Source organism: Schistocerca gregaria, chromosome 2 (genome assembly GCF_023897955.1).
Source record: "Schistocerca gregaria isolate iqSchGreg1 chromosome 2, iqSchGreg1.2, whole genome shotgun sequence".
NCBI classification, from domain to species: Eukaryota; Metazoa; Arthropoda; class Insecta; order Orthoptera; family Acrididae; genus Schistocerca; species Schistocerca gregaria.
This window is the reverse complement of record NC_064921.1, coordinates 373693182-373712024: the sequence shown is the minus strand read 5'-3', so window position 1 is coordinate 373712024 and position 18843 is coordinate 373693182. Positions and strand designations below refer to the sequence as shown.

Here is an 18843-nt window from a genome sequence, read left to right as displayed (position 1 = left end):
AGAGAGTGATAGGGGAGAGAGAGTGATAGGGGAGAGAGAGTGATAGGGGAGAGAGAGTGATAGGGGAGAGAGAGTGATAGGGGAGAGAGAGTGATAGGGGAGAGAGAGTGATAGGGGAGAGAGAGTGATAGGGGAGAGAGAGTGATAGGGGAGAGAGAGTGATAGGGGAGAGAGAGTGATAGGGGAGAGAGAGTGATAGGGGAGAGAGAGTGATAGGGGAGAGAGAGTGATAGGGGAGAGAGAGTGATAGGGGAGAGAGAGTGATAGGGGAGAGAGAGTGATAGGGGAGAGAGAGTGATAGGGGAGAGAGAGTGATAGGGGAGAGAGAGTGATAGGGGAGAGAGAGTGATAGGGGAGAGAGAGTGATAGGGGAGAGAGAGTGATAGGGGAGAGAGAGTGATAGGGGAGAGAGAGTGATAGGGGAGAGAGAGTGATAGGGGAGAGAGAGTGATAGGGGAGAGAGAGTGATAGGGGAGAGAGAGTGATAGGGGAGAGAGAGTGATAGGGGAGAGAGAGTGATAGGGGAGAGAGAGTGATAGGGGAGAGAGAGTGATAGGGGAGAGAGAGTGATAGGGGAGAGAGAGTGATAGGGGAGAGAGAGTGATAGGGGAGAGAGAGTGATAGGGGAGAGAGAGTGATAGGGGAGAGAGAGTGATAGGGGAGAGAGAGTGATAGGGGAGAGAGAGTGATAGGGGAGAGAGAGTGATAGGGGAGAGAGAGTGATAGGGGAGAGAGGGAGAGAGAAGGAATGGAAAGAAACTCAAAGATGGGCAAATTCAAACACAAACAAAGGAAAATTCAGGGTGCAACAACAAGATTATTAAAAGGGAGGATTGCAATTCACCATGTACTGGAGATGTTCAGCTGCAGACAGCACAGCAAAAATACTGCTATATATCTGAGCTATCAGCCAAAATCATTTCTCCTAAAGTAGCGCGTGTGTGCATCCAAACAAAATACACACACACACACACACACACACACACACACACACACACACACACACACACAATCCACACTAGCACAACTACGACAATTATCCCTCGCTGAACTGCTAGCAACTGCCCCTGATGGGAGAAGCCATCTGTGGATGCTGGGGCTAAGGAGGAAACTGTAGCAGGGAGAGAGATGGGGAGGGACAGCAGGGTAGGGTAGGAGAGGACGTAATGCTGCTTCTGATAGCATACAAGGACGTGGTTCGGAACAGGGTAAGGCGCAGTTGGGCAGTTTGAGCGATGAGGGTGAGGGGGGAGGGAAGAGGACCAGAAAAAGAAGAGAAATAGAGGAGAGGAAAAAGACTAGTGGGTGTGTTGGTGGAATGGAAGGTTCTGGAGTGCTGGATGGGGAGCAGGAATGAGGATAGGTGCGTGAAAGACAGGGACTAGTGAAGGCTGAGGCCAAGGGGATTATGGGACCATAGAATATATTGTAGGGAGAGTTCTCATCCACACAATTCAGAAAAGATGCTGCTGGTACGGAGAACACACATGGTGCAGGATTTCAAGCAGTTACTTTGGTGAAGCACATTGTGTTGGGTGGCATGTTCAGCAACTGTGTGGTCCAGCTGTCACATGGCCACAGTTTATCGATGGCCATTCTTGCAGACAGACATTTGGGTACCGAAAGCAGCATAATGGTTGCAGCTTAGTTTGTAGATCACGACTGCTTTCACAGGTCAGTGTGCCTTAGATGGGATAGGCGATGGCTTTGACCGGACTGGTCATCATGACCAACTATACCCTCAGCCACAATTACTTCGTCTTTGAAGACATCACCTACACACAAATCTGTGATCCAGCAATGGGCAACCAAATGGCACCATCTCATGCCAACCTATACATGAGCCATATTAGCAGGGTGCTCTAAAATTCCCTTAGAAACGTCTAGCACTTACAGAGGGGACTGAGTAGATAATATTTTGATCTGGAACCCATGTCCAGAAACACACAGTTTCCATACTACAACCATTTGAAAACATGCTGGTAATGCAAACATTGTTACAAGTTATTTATTAGGTGTGATCCAGAACATACTAGACAGTGCTGGGGGTAACATCCATTACCTGTGGAATTGCTTGTGTACTTGTCGATGGGTTCTCTTCAATGTGATGCAGTAACAGTACGGCCTCTTCCAATTCGGCTGTGCAATACCACATCAGAGCACCACAGTCACGCTATCTTATACTGAAGGTATACATTTCTCAAAACTGTTGTGTAATTGTGGCAAAAAGGGTATGCGATGGAGTTGGATGTTGTGGATAACGATCTCGATAAAGGCAATGAGCAGCTCTTCCATTAGCATGTGATTTGCCATACAGAAGCATCACGTCAATATTTATGCAAATGTGTATTCAACCATGTTGCTCTAACACTCACAGAAAAATGACTGAGGCTCGAAGGAGGTCAGAGAGGTAGGACAGATGTCAAATTACATCATCCAATCTGACGTAAGCACCCCCCCCCCCCCCCCCTCCAAGACTACCTTGTTGCATACCTATCTAGCAAACTTGTTTTCAAACAGATGTAGCATGGGAATGGTATTTTCTGGACATGGGTTCCAATTCAAAATATTGTCTACTCACTCCCCTCCCCAAGTCCTAGAAGATTGTAAGGGGACTTTCAGAGAACCCTGTAGAGCAATCCTGCCTATGCACCCAGAATCCCAAATCCCTCAGCTAGTTCTGATTCATTAATGAAGTCTATGTGATCTGGATGGAGAGTGAGGACACCCAGATTCCTCCAGAACCACACCACCTTCTCTTCAATGTGATGCAGTAACGCAGTACAGCCTCTTCCAATTCGGCTGTGCAACACCACCTTAGAGCACATTTCTCAAAACTGAGGAGTCAGGGGACTCAATTGACATTGTCCTCCTCAACCCAACAAGCCACATTCATCAATGCTGACCTCCACTTCAAAGATGGCTACATCAGTACCTCTGTCCATATGAAACCTACCAAGAATCAGCAACAACCCCCACTTTGACAGCTGCTACCCATTCCACATCAAGAAGTTCCTTCCGCACAGCCCAGCCACCTGTAGCTGTCACATCTGTAGTGACAAACCACCTCCTTACCCCCACTTCCAACAGATTGCTTCTCCCATCAGCTGCAGTTCCTTGTAGTCCGACCTCAGTGGCCAGAGAAAGTCATGTGTGTGTGGTGTGTTTCCTACTTTTAGAAGAAAGCCTTTCGTCCAAAAGCTCAAATATATTGCAGTCTTTTTGTTGTGCCTGTCTGCAACTCAACGTATCTATATGAAGAGTAGCAATCTAACTTTTTTATAATACAGTGGAACTTCAATTTCATGTTCTCCAATTTTATATTTTATCTGATTCTACGCTACAAATTCACAGCCCCTGTGAAAAACGCATGCAACCAATGATAAAAATTCACATATTCTCGATTTCTTCCTAGTCAGCTTTACCTCGATTCTATGTTCTTACTCAACATCTCACTTGATTTCTTCACACTTTCGTCCTACTGATGTTTAGTGTGATTGAACAAGTTATAGGTGGCACAAAAGACAGACTGTTCACTGCAGGCGATAGCGGAGTTAAAGGAATATTTTAGGCCTCTTGCGGAGGGGGAAGGGGGTGGGGGGACGCGTTACAGGAAATACTGATGGAATCCACAAACAGCGTCACCAACACAACTTGCAACATTTAGCTTCACTATACAATTATGAAACAACTACTGCTAGGTTGGGGCAACAATTTAAAAACAGGACATTCTACGCGAAGTGTTCTGGATCGAGGCAATATGTGCAATATGTGATGAACGGGCCCAGCTCCCACATCATCTTGTGCCACTTATAGCTCTGTCTTGTCTTTTTTAATATATTTCCGATGTACAGTATTAGGCAACAATATCGATCATCACTCTTTTAAATTCAAACATCAAGTCTCAGAAACTCATGCTTGGTCAGAAAACAAGAAACATCGGCCATTTCCAGCTCACGTGCTGAATGTGTGGAGTGAAGAGGGTTAGTGGCCCTTGAACAATGGTAGTGGCAGGTAGGGTGAAAGCATTTTGTGAAGTGCTAAAAATATACTTTTCGTGCAGGTCAAGTGCCAAGACAGAGATGTCACACCGAAATAGAACAATGGTTCTGCGATAGCATGTTTTAAAAGACTTTTGTTTACAAATCTGATACAATACAATTACAGCAACTGTATACACTACTCATGAATACACTTTGCACCACACACTGTAGACTGTAAAGATTCACAGCAATGACAGATGGCATGAAGAGAAACTGTGGTGCTTGAGCTTTCTTTTAAATTTACACTTTACACAGTGTAGAGAAACACACTGAGCAGACTTCAAATAAGCTTGTAACGTCAATGGGTGAAGTAACTTCATTTTTTCATATCTCTGTGTCTCTCACCAACAGAACCCACCCCACACATCAGATTCCGATGCCATTCACCGTAATTCACAGTTTTCGATTTAATTCACCATATTCATCAATTTTTGCTTTTTTCTGGGTGAGCACAAATGAAACATCTTTCAAAAACCACATGTTTTGACATATAATTTGTGGTCATAGCATGTCAGAAAACAACTCCATTACCTTGTATCCAGATATCAATTTCAGTTTTTACTTGCTGTTACACACCTGTGATTTTTTAAGAACTGATGAAATTAATTACCACAAATTACTGTACAAACATTGCACTGTACATTAAATTTCCTTCTTTTTACAGATTTTATATGATGTATTGGAGAGGATTATGAATTTTAATCACATACACCAATTACATACATTTTTGCTTGTATTTGGGAGGTTTCAATGTTTTCCTCGACACTGCATTTTTCTCGATTTTGCATTTTTTAAGTCTGAACTGCACAATAACATAAAATAGGAGCTTCACTGTATTGTGAGCTGTAGAAACAGCATCATAAACAGGGATGGCAGTTAGAGAAAAATGGGAATAAAAGCACAAATATCCTGTGTATGTGCGGATGGATATGTGTGTGTGTGTGTGTGTGCGCGAGTGTACACCTGTCCTTTTTTTCCCCTAAGGGAAGTCTTTCCGCTCCCGGGATTGGAATGACTCCTTACCCTCTCCCTTAAAACCCACACCCTTTCATTTTTCCCTCTCCTTCCTTCCTTCCTGACGAAGCAACTGCCAGTTGCGAAAGCTCGTAATTCTGTGTGTGTGTTTGTGTGTTTTGTTCATGTGCCTGTCTGCCGGCGCTTTCCCGCTTGGTAAGTCTTGGAATCTTTGTTTTTAATACCCATGTTAAAGTATTTAACCCATAGACAAGAGAACAATACATAACTGGAAAATTTCAACAAAGAATTAAATCCAACAAGGAAACCACAGTACAATATAGATTATAAAAAAGTGCTATCAGATGCAGGTGCACTAACTTTACTAACTTTCACAGACAGCAGTCAACATACTGCAAATAAGGTGAAAATACAACTGGAGATAACTAGGTAAAAAAGGAAAATTCGTCATAGAAACACAGCTGAGTCTAAATAGAATTTTGGCTAATCCTGAAAAGCTCTTCATTTTTATTTTATAATGAAAGACAAATTCCCAATCAAACATCTGACCTTACAGATTATACTAAGTTAGGGGGCTTACATCTAATATATTACATTGCTGTTGTAAGACTAATAACATTCTTCTCAGCATAAGAATCTTTGAATGTAAAAAATGATAAAAAATTTGTGAAGGGGGTTCATAATGTAGCAAGTAGGCCCACAAAGCAGTGCTTGTGAAAAAAATGTTTTTAAAATTTTTTTGTTGTCAATTTTTCAGAACCGTTTGAAAAACATTCAGCTCAAGAGGCAACTAATATCAACTGCTAAGTATGCTGATCACATTATCAACATTAATGTATTACCTCAGGATGAAATTGCACACCATACAGTCGCATTTTGTCATTAGCTATTGCTGCTGTACAAACACTTGAAGCAGCAACTATTCTAAAGCTCTCTGCCACTTTTTCTATACTATCACCATGAGTTAAGAGAACTTTTTGGACTTTTTCTAAGCCTCTGAAACAAAATAACAACTATAATTCATAAAGCACTAGCAACTAAGTCCAACAATTTAAATATTCAGCCAAAATTTACTAACATTGTATATAAAGTGAAGCTGACACACTTAATACAAAACCACTTGTAACAGATAAATTAATGGGAGAACAGTTATTTGCACAGCGGAAAGACAGATCATCATTAATAAACAAGTCACTGTTGAAATCAGTCAACTCACACAGCACCTAGGTGTGACAATTTGTAGGTATATGAAATAGAATCATTACACTGACTTAACCATAGATAAAACTGGTGGCAGACTTCATTTAATTGTCAAGAGTGCAATCAGTCCACAAAGGGAACTGCATACAAAACACTTGTGCGCTTCACCCCAGAATAGTGCTCAAGTGGGTGGTATCTGTACCAAATAGGACTAATAGGAGATATTGAATTTATACAGAGAAGGGAAGCATGAATGGTCACAAGAATTGTTTGACCCATCAGGGAATGTCATGATTCAAGGGGAGAGAAAAGTTTTAGGCCGCATCTCCAAATCGAAACAAAGTTGGTCCATTGTAATATGAGGCACAATTTAGGTCGAATGAATGACGATACAGCTACAGTAGTTTGGTTCGAGTCGTAAGCTTAGCAGTTAAGCCTTACCAGGTAGCCATTAATATGCGTCAGGCTCTCAGTCCGTATTTATACGGGTACCCTTCCGTTTATGTCACTCTAAGCTGAAAATGCATTATTGTACTGTGTCATGCATTGTCACATTCTGATAATGAGTGTTTACGGCCTGTCGCCGCTCGTGGCATGGCTTGCTTTTGTGCACGCTACCGACACTTACAATAAAAAACAAAAATAATAATAATAATAATAATAATAATAATAATAAGAGAGAGAGAGAGAGAGAGAGAGAGAGAGAGAGAGAGAGAGAGAGAGAGAGAGAGAGAGAGAGAGAAATCGTCTCATTAGCGAAACAATGGCAAGAGACTGCTATTTGTTGTTACTTACACTGCTGCTTTCTTTGATAATGATCAACAAGAGCTAAAAAAATAGACTGCATATGATAGAAGATGTTCTGAACAAGAGTTCAGTGAAAAATTTTCTCCGTTTGAAAATTTTTCTCCGTTTGAAAATTTCTGCAGGTGCCTCTTTAGTACATTAGATTCTGCACAGAAATTAGAGTCATCTTAGATTTAAAAATCTAGTCAATTGCTGTGCTTCATTTCTGACTGTATCTCTATTAGGCATAAGAATAATACAGATATAAACAAGACATGATATGTATATTCCTCCACATTTGCTGTTGTCTCACTCTAGCTTCATAGTTTATTAGGCAGACAGGGTTTAAATGAGATAGCAGCAAACATGAAACAATACATGGGAAAGTGTTTATATTCGTATTATTCTTATGGTGAAGAGAATACTGCATGTGATTCACAATTCAAGTTCATATTAGCAAGCATATCTTCTCACAGATAAGAAAAAATTCACAATGTAGAGTTGGCCATATTGAAAAACATCCCAAACAGTCTTGCCAGTCGGCTTTTCATAGTACATTGAAATGCTGCTACATTTGAAGATGAACAATGCGAAATTTGTATTTACTTCGTTGGATACTGTACGAAAATGCAGTGGTCGAAACTCGTGGCGGAGAAAAAAGCTCGTCTTCCACTTTTTTTTTTTTTTTTAATTCGTTTACTGACACAGAGGTTTTGGTGCCAGTATTTATCATTGTGCCTGCAAAACATGCTTGTGTAGCGATACATATATTCAACGGCAGAAGTTAGTTGTGGCGGCACCTACCAACATTTTTCAGAACTTCCGCTTACTTTGCACTCGATTCTAAGCCGCAGGCGGTTTTTTGGATTACAAAAACCGGGAAAAAAAGTGCGGCTTCGATTCAAGTAAATACGGTAATTACAGAGCACACAGAGCATTTAAGCAATCATTATTTCTACACACCATACTTGAATGGAATGGAAAGCAGCCCTAATAACTGGTTCAGTGGAAGTAACCTCTGCCATGCGCTTCACTTCATAGTTTGCAGGGTATGAATATGACAAATGTGAATGAGACAATCTGCATTGTCAGTCTAGGCAAGAGAATCAAGAGTGTGACTGATTTGGATATGGTGTAGTATCGAGAGAAAGAGAGAGAGAGAGAGAGAGAGAGAGAGAGAGAGAGAGAGAGAGAGAGAAGAGGCAAGCTTCAGGGAGAGGAAGTGATGGAATGAAAATTAGAATGAGGAAGAGAGAGAGAGAGAGAGAGAGAGAGAGAGAGAGAGAGAGAGAACACCAGTGAGCAGTGGAATGGAGGGGGCGGGAGAGGGAGGAAAATTAGAATTTCGGGTTTGGGTGTCTAATGCGTTGTGTAAGGAGAGGGAAGTGGGGGGAGTAAGGAGAGGAGTAGAAATTTTTTCAATAGCATAAAGCTACAATAAGATACGGGATCTTAGGATAAGAAAAGCCTGAGTAGTGAAATTCCAGGCGCTGAGAAGGTTATTGGCAAAAGAGGGTTAACAGCTTTGATCACTAAAAGTGATTTTCAAACAACACAGAACTTCACACAACCAAAGACAAGGATAACTATCCCATTGCTTAAAACATGTTTGCCTCTCCAAAGATAAATTCAAAGACAATTCGAATTAATTCCTGCCCCTCCCCTCCCCCCATCCAATATAATAAGATTATTCCAAAAAGGTTTGCAACAGAGCTTTTGTGAAGTTTGGAAAGCAAGAGAGGTAACCAGATAAAGTGAAACTATGAGGGTGGGTAGTGCCTCATTCCTTGATCACTCAGTTTGTAATAATAATGCCACAAAAAGCAACATGCAGAGTTTGACTTGTTCAGCAACACAATTTTGAATCTTTCAAGTTATTTCAAACCAGAGTACACACAGCTGCAGAATGTAAAAGCATTGTGGAGACACAGGAATAGTCTGTCACATCATTACAAACTTATCTCACAAGCATCTTTAGGACAGTGGACTTTTGTGTCAAGTGAAAACTTTACATTACACTACGAGTCAAGTACAGATGATCGTTTTGCAGATACCAGTATTTCTCTCTTCACAGATTGCTTTGGAAAAGAAATATGGTACAATGACATCATTAGTCACTTCAATGCATTACAGGAAGTTTATGGTAAGATGTTTTGAAATACTGAAGAACTCAACTCACTGCAGTTTCCTCCTTTCAATATTTTTAATTCCAGTCTGACGTGCTGAAACTCATTTTTTAAATGTTGACATGTGACTAGTCAAGATTTGTATTAGAATGATGCCTTAAACACAAATCAACATTCTGCTCTAGGAAGCAGCACAAATGCCTCTTCATATGTTGTGCCAGCAGCACATGAATCTATTTAAGTTTTGGAGAATCCAAACTCTGGAGTCCACAATTATTCAGAAGTTATGTAACATAATGGAGCTTCTTTGTGTAAATTATTGTTTCTCCAATGAAACTAAACAATTTCAAAACACCAGCTGTTTTGACAGGGGCATTGGGGTCAATCCTTATGAAATCACTCAATTAAAAAAATTAAAAAATAAATTTAAAAAATTGACAATTTACAATTTTGCAATTCTTTTTCATTTTAGTTTACTTATCAAAATTTATGAAAAATATAAAATTATAGATCTTTCGGAATTCCACTTTGTAATTTTAATTTTTAAAGTCTTTGCCATGTCTGAAATGTTTAAGTGATCATACATCAAAAACTATTTGACATACAGACCTAAATTTTATAGCATTTTATTCAGCTTATTATAGGCTTTAAAATATCTTCTACTTGGCACAATTCATTAAAATGTTAAAATTGACCAAATCACACATTTTTTAAAAAAATTTGAAAATTTCAATTTTTTTTTCTCAAACAAAAAAATTCTAACATATGTTAGTCATAAACTATTTGTTAATGTACGTGACAAATTTCACGACGGTATTAATAAGGTAACACATAGAAATAATTATATTTTACTGCAATTCCCAATGCCAACTATGCCTCGGCTGCACCAAATTTGCAAGCTGGTTCATGAAACTAATAGTTAAAAGGAAATTATTGATTAATAATTAAGTACACTTCAATTAATCATTTTAAAATTTTACTTAGCCATTATTTACAAAACCACTAAACCATAAATTAACACAAATAATCCAAGCAATAGTATGCATTTTCCATTTTATATGCCTTTTTATTTCTAATTAAGATATAGTTTATATTTTTAGAACAGATATTTATATTACCACTATAGAGGATGTCCATAATTAACCCCTAGTTTCAAAATGCTGGAGAAAGAGAACCACTGCTCAGAGGAATGACTTCAAAATTGAATAGCATATTATTGACAAAGGCGGAAATGTCATGGATGTAAAAAAATTTATGAGTTTCAACATAAATGTGGTCAGGTATAAGTGACAGATGAATTGCAATACAGTGGCTACGATTCGAATTGAGCATACACCATCCATACTGTTCAACACACCTGATTGCACAAGTTCGGCAGTCAACATTTGTCGCACTGTTGGTTAGGTGAGCCCACACACCACGGCTAGGTCATACCACACTGGATGGGAAAAATCTGTTTTAATTGTCCTGGGGCCCAGAACTGGATAAAAAGCAAAATGACATCAATTTCTAATTGTTGTGAGACAGACAGACACCATATTCAATATGCTGTCATCATTTTCTGCCACAAGTTGAAATAGAGAAACAGCACATTCCACAACAGATCAGAGTGCCTCGAGGGTCACGCTCACAATGTATTGTGCAATGTATGCCTTCACTTCAGCTACATATGTAACTGGAGCACAGAACACATCTTACATGTAACCCAGTAGTCAGAAGTCACACAGATTAAGATAAGGTGATCTGGATGATCAGGCTGTGTAAGGAAATGATGGCTGATAATTCTAGAATTTCCAAAATGTGTCTACAACAGCTGCTTCACTGGCTGTGTGGAGGGTTACCATCTTGCACAAAAATGAGCCCCGAGACACGCGCGCACGCGCACGGGGCGGTTGAAGGGATGGAATGATGGTGCGCAAAAGACTCGCACAGTGTTTATCAGTGACGGTATGGGTAACAGGCACCACAGGACTCATCTCCAGAAAGAATACAGTCCTATGATAAACAATGCAATCAGCCTGCACCTTATTCACTTTTTCAGAATGATGTGGTAGCAGCTGGTGTGCATGCGGATTCTCTATTGCCTATATTCTGCAATTTTTTGTATTGTCATGTACCTGGCGATGGAAATGGGCTTCGACTGTCCACAGACTATTCCATGGCCATTTGCTGCCTATTTCCATAAGAGTGAGGAATTCCAGAATGAATGACTATCTTGCTGGTGGGTCAGCAGGAAGCAACTCCTGTACTGGTGGACTTCAAATGGATAGCAGTTGCAGAACGTTTCATAGGATTTTATGCACTGTGCTTGGAGACACATCAACATTCGGGCAATTTCCCATGCACTGAATGTTTGTACACCACCACTCAATTTCTCCTTCTATGCTATGGCTACATCTTCAGACAGACATTGGATCAACTGCTTTCCTCCCTCTGCACTTCAAATGAACCTGTCTTTTCAGATTTTGTGTCTTTTTTTTCCAGACCCTTAACAGACATCTGACCAACGCTTTTTTTCATATCCTTGAGTACACAGGGCTACTGGTGCACAGTCACCACTCTTGTTAAAGAATGTTAACAACAGCATGCAATCCTTCATGGAAATATTCATGGTGGGAATTTCGGCTGCAAACTGAAGAACTGTCATGTGCTGTACATCTGTTGGTGTGCACATTCTAACACTAGCACCATCTATTGGTCAAATTTTCATTACACTTTTGTTGTTCCATGATGTTTCTCCCTGCATTAATAATATGCTGTTCAAATTTGACATCATTCTGAGCAGTGATTGTCTTTCTATAGAATTTTGAAACTGGAATTTTTGTTATGGACACCCTATGTAATTAAACAAAATCATTCATTTCTATTGACACTAAGTCACTTCAGTAGTTATGAACTGCTGAGATAAAATTAGCAAAGCACTCATGATGGAAAAAGGAGCACATTGGTGCATGCATGTAAAAAAGTGGGATATTGTATTTGTGTATTCGGACATTTGCCTTCCAATGTTTTACTATGAAATTAAGCATTTTAAATCATGACATTGGCACATTTTTGTCACTTATTCACCTGAGGATGTTCATACAGAATGAAACAACTGCCTTAATAAATGCACCTAAAATAAAAGTCACAGTAGTTTACTTAACGTTCACATCAATCAATTGTGGAAGCACAATGTCATAAACAGTAACTTACTTCCAATTATTTCAGTGGGATAGAGCATATATTCCATCAGTTCTCTTCCTACAGCATAAAAAGGAGCATTCCACAATGTTTTTGGAAAGACATAGCACTTGCAGGAAATAAAAAGTAAGACACATACTGTTTCCAATTTTACAGATTTTAATGTCTGTAACATTTAAGTGTGTCCAGATGCACACAATACTCTTTTGAACAGATTGTGTAATATCAAGAGATCACAAATAAATGAAAACCTTTGTACATTAAATCCCACAACTGCCACTAGAAAAATATATAGACTATCAGACAAAGAGCTGCAAAGAGCCTCACAGACTACATTGGAAAAGAAAGTGTTGTTACATCCTTAATATGTCATTATTGCTTGGAAAAAGTAGGTTATGTATCTTTTTAAAAAACTTTAATATATAGTCTTACATTTCAGTAAGACTTTTACTGGACCACCATTATGTCTTTCTTGTGGAAGGCGAGTAAAAAGTTACTCATTACAAAGCACTTGAACAAGACATTGTTAAACAATAACAGCTGCATCACTATTTAATTAATAATATTAGTTAATACGATGTATTTTTAAAATGAAAATATAGAAAGTAAATTATTCAGCCTTTTTTTAGCATGTGTTGTTATGGTGTATGTTAAAATATCTTCACAGTTAACATGAAAAAGCCAAATATGAATTCAGATTTGACTCTACAAGTCATGAAATAGAGATATTCACGTACAGGGTGACAATTATTGAACTATATGAAATAAAATTGTCATAACTCCTGAATGGTTTGCATTATGACATTCAAACTGCATGGTCGGCCGCAGGGCATGGTGGGAATTAGCATGCGCATTATTGTTTGGTTTAGCAACGAAGCCCATTTTCATTTGGATGGGTCTGTCATTAAAGTTGGCACATGTGGGGGATTGAGAATCCACATTTTGCGTTTGAGGTGTCTCTTCAACCTCAACAGGTGATTGTGTGGTGAATGATGTCCAGTCTCGGAATAATCGGTGCGGTATTCCTAAATGGCATGGTGACTACCAAACGGCACATGAAGGTTTTGGGAGTTGGTTTCATTCCCATTATTCAAAGTTACCCCGATTTTGACAAGACGAGGTTCGTGCAAGATGGAACTAACCCCATCAAAGCAGGAGTGTGTTTGATGTTCTGGAGAAGTACTTTGGGGACTGCATTCTGTCTCTGGGGTATGCGGAGGCCACTGGCATGGGCCTCAACTGGCCGCCATATTCTCTGGATCTGAAAACATGCGACTCCTTTTGTGGGAGCTATATTAAAGACAAGATGTACAGCAATAATTCCAAAATCATTGCTGGGCTGAAAACAGCCATTCAGGAGGTCATATAGAATTTTGCTATTCATCTGTGCCATATCACCACCAATGATGGCAGGTATATCAAACATGTCATAACTTACATCCGAATACTTGTAGTGACGTTTACAAGTTGAATAAACTTTGTGCAAGCTGAAGTTTGTAACTTATTTACATTTTTTTCTCATATAGTTCAGTAATTGTCACCCTGTATATAAATGGTGGTAGTACTGTGTACACAAGATATAAAAGGGCAGTGCATTCACAGAGCTGTCATTTGCACTCAGATGATTCATGTGAAAAGGTTTTCATTATGATTGTGGCCAAGTGATAGGAATTGACACAGTTTGAATGTGGAGTGGTAGTTGGAACTACATGCATGCGACATTCCATTTGGAAATCATTAGGGAATTCAGTATTCCTAGATCCACAGTGTCAACAGTGTGCCGAGAATACTATATGTCCAGCATTATCTCTCACCACAGACAACATAGTGGCTGATGGCCATTACTTAACAATCTAGAGTACTGTGTTTGCATGGAGTTATCAGTGTTAATAGACAAGCAACACTGTATGAAATAACCACAGAAATCAGTGTGGGATGTACATCGAATGTGGGGGAAATCTGGGGTTAATGGGCTATGGCAGGAGAAGACCAAAGCAAGTGCCTTTGCGAACAACACATCAGCTGCAGCACCTCTTCTGGGCTCATGACCTTATCAGCTGGACCCCAAATGACTGGAGAACTGGGGCCCTGGTCAGATGAATCCTAATTTCAGTTGGTAAGAGCCGATGGTTAACTTCGAGTATGGTGCAGACCCCACGAAGCCATGGACCCAAGTTGTCAACAAGGCACTGTGCAAGCTGTGTGGGCTGTGTTTACATGGAATAGACTGGGTCCCCTGGCCCAACTGAACCGATCGGAAATCGTTATATCAGCTATCAGGAGACTGTCTGAAGCCATTCATGGACTTCATGTTCCCAAACAATGGAATTTTTATGGATGGCAATGCCCCATGTCACTGTGTGACAATTATCCATGACTGGTTTGAAGAACATTCTGGACAAGTCGAAAGAATAATATTCCCACTCAGATCGCCAGACATGAATCTCGCTGAACAATGATGGGATGTAATCAAGAGATCAGTTTGTGCACGAAATCCTGCACCACCAACACTTTCGCAATTATAGTCAGCTATGGGAGCATCATGGCTCAATATTTCTGTGGGAGAATTCCAACGACTTGTGCAGAACATGCAATGTCGAGTTGCTACACTACACCATGCGAATGGAGGTCTGACACAATATTTGGGGGTATCCCATGACTTTTTCATGTGATGAACATAATGCTGAAGGTGGCTGAGCTAAAACAACATGAAGCTTCAATGGACATTCTCAGAATATGAGCACATTGAACAGAAATATTATGTAGAGCACTTCTCAATAAATGATTAGCAGTTGCTTCATACCAATTAAAACACTTCCAATCACATCCCCTAACTTTGAGTAAGAGCATATAACAAATGGAAATAAATGTGGCAGCAAAGGCCACCAGTACTATGAACTACAAATTACTTTACTGAGATCACGGCTTACACGAGATCATGGCTTACACCTTACATCTACCCTAAGGATGAATTTCCATCATGGCAATTTCTCTGCAGCATAGGTGCATGAGAGTCCCCAATTCATTCATCCTACTCAAAATCTGTTTAAATCACCTATTCTTTTTGTGTGGGTAGCAGTGTGACAAGCAAACCACTTTATGTGAGAGACTACTGAATTTGAAACTCTAATTTCCCTCAAATATCATCACAATCCTAGCATCAGAAAATACTGTCTACACAATCATTAGGGACTTTAAACACAACTTAATCTGCATATACATAATTAAACATCTATTCATACTGACATCATCTGTATCTTCCCACAGACTGATGTACTATCTTATGAAATTCTTCATATTACCAGAAGACTAGGTGGCAATTTCACTGCAGAACAAATTAGAGTATCTTAACTATTTTCTCTGCTGCCAGTTATCAAAAGGTGCTACAATGATTTGTTATCTATTATTAGGTGCTCAGTATATTCTCTCATACAGCTTTCTCTGTATTACCTGTACAATAAAGAAGTTTGTGGCATGTACACAAAATGCCAAGACTTAAAACTAAATAAAATGTTTCAAACTTTTCTGTATTCACAGGAGCATCACTGTGTGTTTCCAGTTTCAGTTTGATAAAAGCAAAATCTGGGACAAAATCAAAAATGAAATAACTATAAAGATGCATAGGAACTGATAGGCAAGGCATAGTACTTAAGGCATGCAGATTACTTTGAATTTGATTTTGCAGTCCTGGACAACTCAAATTTTGGCGTATTACGAAATACAGTTAACAGCAGGAAGACAATTACCAACACGCCAGTGGCAATTCTTTTGACTTGTCATATTATAGGTTATTATTTTGGCTTCCATAGCTCTTTATCAGGTAAAGACTAAATTTCTTAAATTTAATTAAAATTACAATTTTAATCATGCCCCTATAACACAGAGGATTGTCTGACACTACCACGGGCAAACTCATGAGACACCTATATTCTGGCCTGGGCAACAGAAGACTGAACTCTTGACAACAAAATTAATAATAGCACACCACACTGCACAACCCAACATTCGAACTAACGAAGCTTCAGGAAACAAAAATGAAATGTGCTTAAAAACATCTATTGGTGAAAAAAAACTTAACATTTTTTCCACAGGTGGCAGAGGTTTTTTAAAACTAAATTTAATCCACAGACAGACTAAAAAGAAACAGGAGCTTCTTGCTTCAGCATGATAGCTGTTTTCGGAGGAGGAAAAAAATTCCTTGAATACAATAATTAGAGTTTATAAGAGAAGAGAAACACAAGAAACAATTATAGACTTATCACCCTCTTCTCCATACACAACAGTTGTTAAGATTTTAATTAGGTAAAGTAAAAAAAAGATGACTTTAGAAGGGGATCTACCACAATGGACAATTTGCAAGTTGTGAATGAAATTACAGCACTGAACAATGAGTATGAATTACTTTGTGTCTGGGTTTCAATCACAGGAGAGCTTTCAACTTGTTTCCAACAAAATCAGTTTAGGTGGCCTCACATTCCCTTTCTTTCTAAGAGAAAACGAGAACCCTCTCCCCTAGTTTGGCTTGGTTCGTGATTGAGCGTATACTGTTGCTAAAGTGTCATTTCTGCCACACATACCACTAATAAAATATCATAGAAAAAGATGAATACTGAAAACATATCATTAACAGTGTTACTATGCTAACATTGTACTTCATTCATGGTGCCACCGGCACAACTCTGCAATAGCTGCCAGATTCAGTTCCCCATAGTGTTCCTGCAATACAGTTCAGTCGTCACAAGTCACAAAAATGGTCATCACAAATGGTTTGGCAAAAATAACTTTTCATTAGTATTCACAATTACCACAGAGCATTTTACCAAAGTAACAAGATTCCTAGTGTAATAAGATTCATTATATGGTAAATGTCAATCTTGTTATGCAATACACACAAATGTGTCAAGTTTTCCCCACCACTAAAAACTACAAATCAAAGAGGCAACAGGCCAAAGTTGAAAAACTTTATTTAGTACTGTCACTAACTTGAATAATAAGCATTTATTGTCGACATCAATGCTAAACTGCCCATCTTCCCTGCTATCCTTTCGAATAACTTGTCCACCAAATTCTTTGTTCATCATCTGCATTCCATAACATATTCCTGTAAAAAAGGCAAATTCAATTTACTTTATGTAAATTCAAATCTTAAATGTATTTATTAACTAGAACACTACTTACCAAGAACAGGAATTCCTATCCTAAATATGTCTGCATCATACCGAGGAGCATCTTCAGCATATACAGAGTTTGGACCACCAGATATTATGACTGCCCTGAAATCAGATGTAGATTTTACTGGCAACAGGGATTCAAAGAGCAATATTTCAATGAAATTTGAATTATCCATTTTGAGCAAGACATCTATTTGAAATACACTATTTATTCACAAATGTTTTTATCACTTTTGGTAATATATTTCAGTTGACCAGTTTCGACTCTTCATGAATCCTCATCAGAACTGAAAATCTACAAAAGACAAAAATGCAAAATGACTATTAAATATCTACAGTTATCCAAATATCAGTAGCACTTTTTGTTTTTCTCTTCTGAAGAATTTTAGTTCTGATGATGACTCATCTGAGTTGGAACTGGTTCACGGTAACATATCTATCTAATGATATTAACACATTTGTGAGCAAAAGAGGGATATTTCAGAATTATCAAGAAGAATTATAAGTTTTCTTATTGTTTAACAGAAGCAAATATCATAAAATGTTAAACAAATCACATCCAGCCAAAAGTGAAATGTGTCCTTCATAATATGAACTTTCATGGACGGTAGGGAGGACTGACAGGTGTTGGTGAAAACCCACTACACCGCAACTATACTTGAATCAGAATAATTCAAAATGATTGCTGTCCAGCTGTTTATGGTGCTGTTACCATAGCTACAACCTGAGAATGCATTTGGTTGTGCATCATGTTCCATTCAACACTGTCAAATCAGGTTCTGAGTTCGAGTCTCGGTCCGGCACACAGTTTTAATCTGCCAGGAAGTTTCACTGTCAAATCACTTTACAACTGCAAGCAGAAGTTACTGGCCAGCTGCAGACGATGCTTTCAGCTGGTAAGTTAACAGGTGCTAACCATTTTTGTCGTGTGCTTTGTTCCTCTGAGTGGCGAGTTTACTCTGTGCTACAGAATGTCTGAAGCTTGCAGCAGAAGTGAGCAGAAAAGTATGGTTACTGAATGACGTTTCAGTGATATGCTTAAGTTTTGCATGGTCAGACACATTAGTTTGAGGAGAAACAATGGCGTGGCTGTACTGCCTCCAACAAAGGTAATCAAAAGAACTTCACATGCCTTGTTTGTGACAATAAAAACTGCAAAGAACAGTAAGGGGCTGTTTCGTCCACGGTACAGACACCTGGCAAAAGCAGGAAGACAGGACAATGACTAATGAAATGGACTCGCTGTTTGTCATCACGTATGTAGATATTACAAGAGAAAAGAATATACAACCATAAAAAACTGAGTTATACTTCATGAGGTAGAATTCAGTGGCAGCAAGATTTATTTATTAATAACGG

At 39.0% G+C, this 18843-nt stretch overlaps 1 protein-coding gene across 5 annotated transcripts in view; it reads right to left on the bottom strand.

Annotated features, from left to right (window-relative positions):
• Positions 1-18843, bottom strand: part of LOC126319908 (GMP synthase [glutamine-hydrolyzing]) — a 134260-nt gene that overhangs the window by 89608 nt on the left and 25809 nt on the right. For all 5 annotated transcript variants that reach the window (XM_049993637.1, XM_049993629.1, XM_049993646.1 and 2 more), the window contains 3 exons: positions 17492-17586; positions 17297-17414; positions 5861-6014 (listed from right to left, as the gene is read on the bottom strand). In XM_049993637.1, the coding sequence (XP_049849594.1) occupies positions 5861-6014; positions 17297-17414; positions 17492-17586 (367 nt within the window). The remainder of the gene's footprint in view (positions 1-5860; positions 6015-17296; positions 17415-17491; positions 17587-18843) is intronic.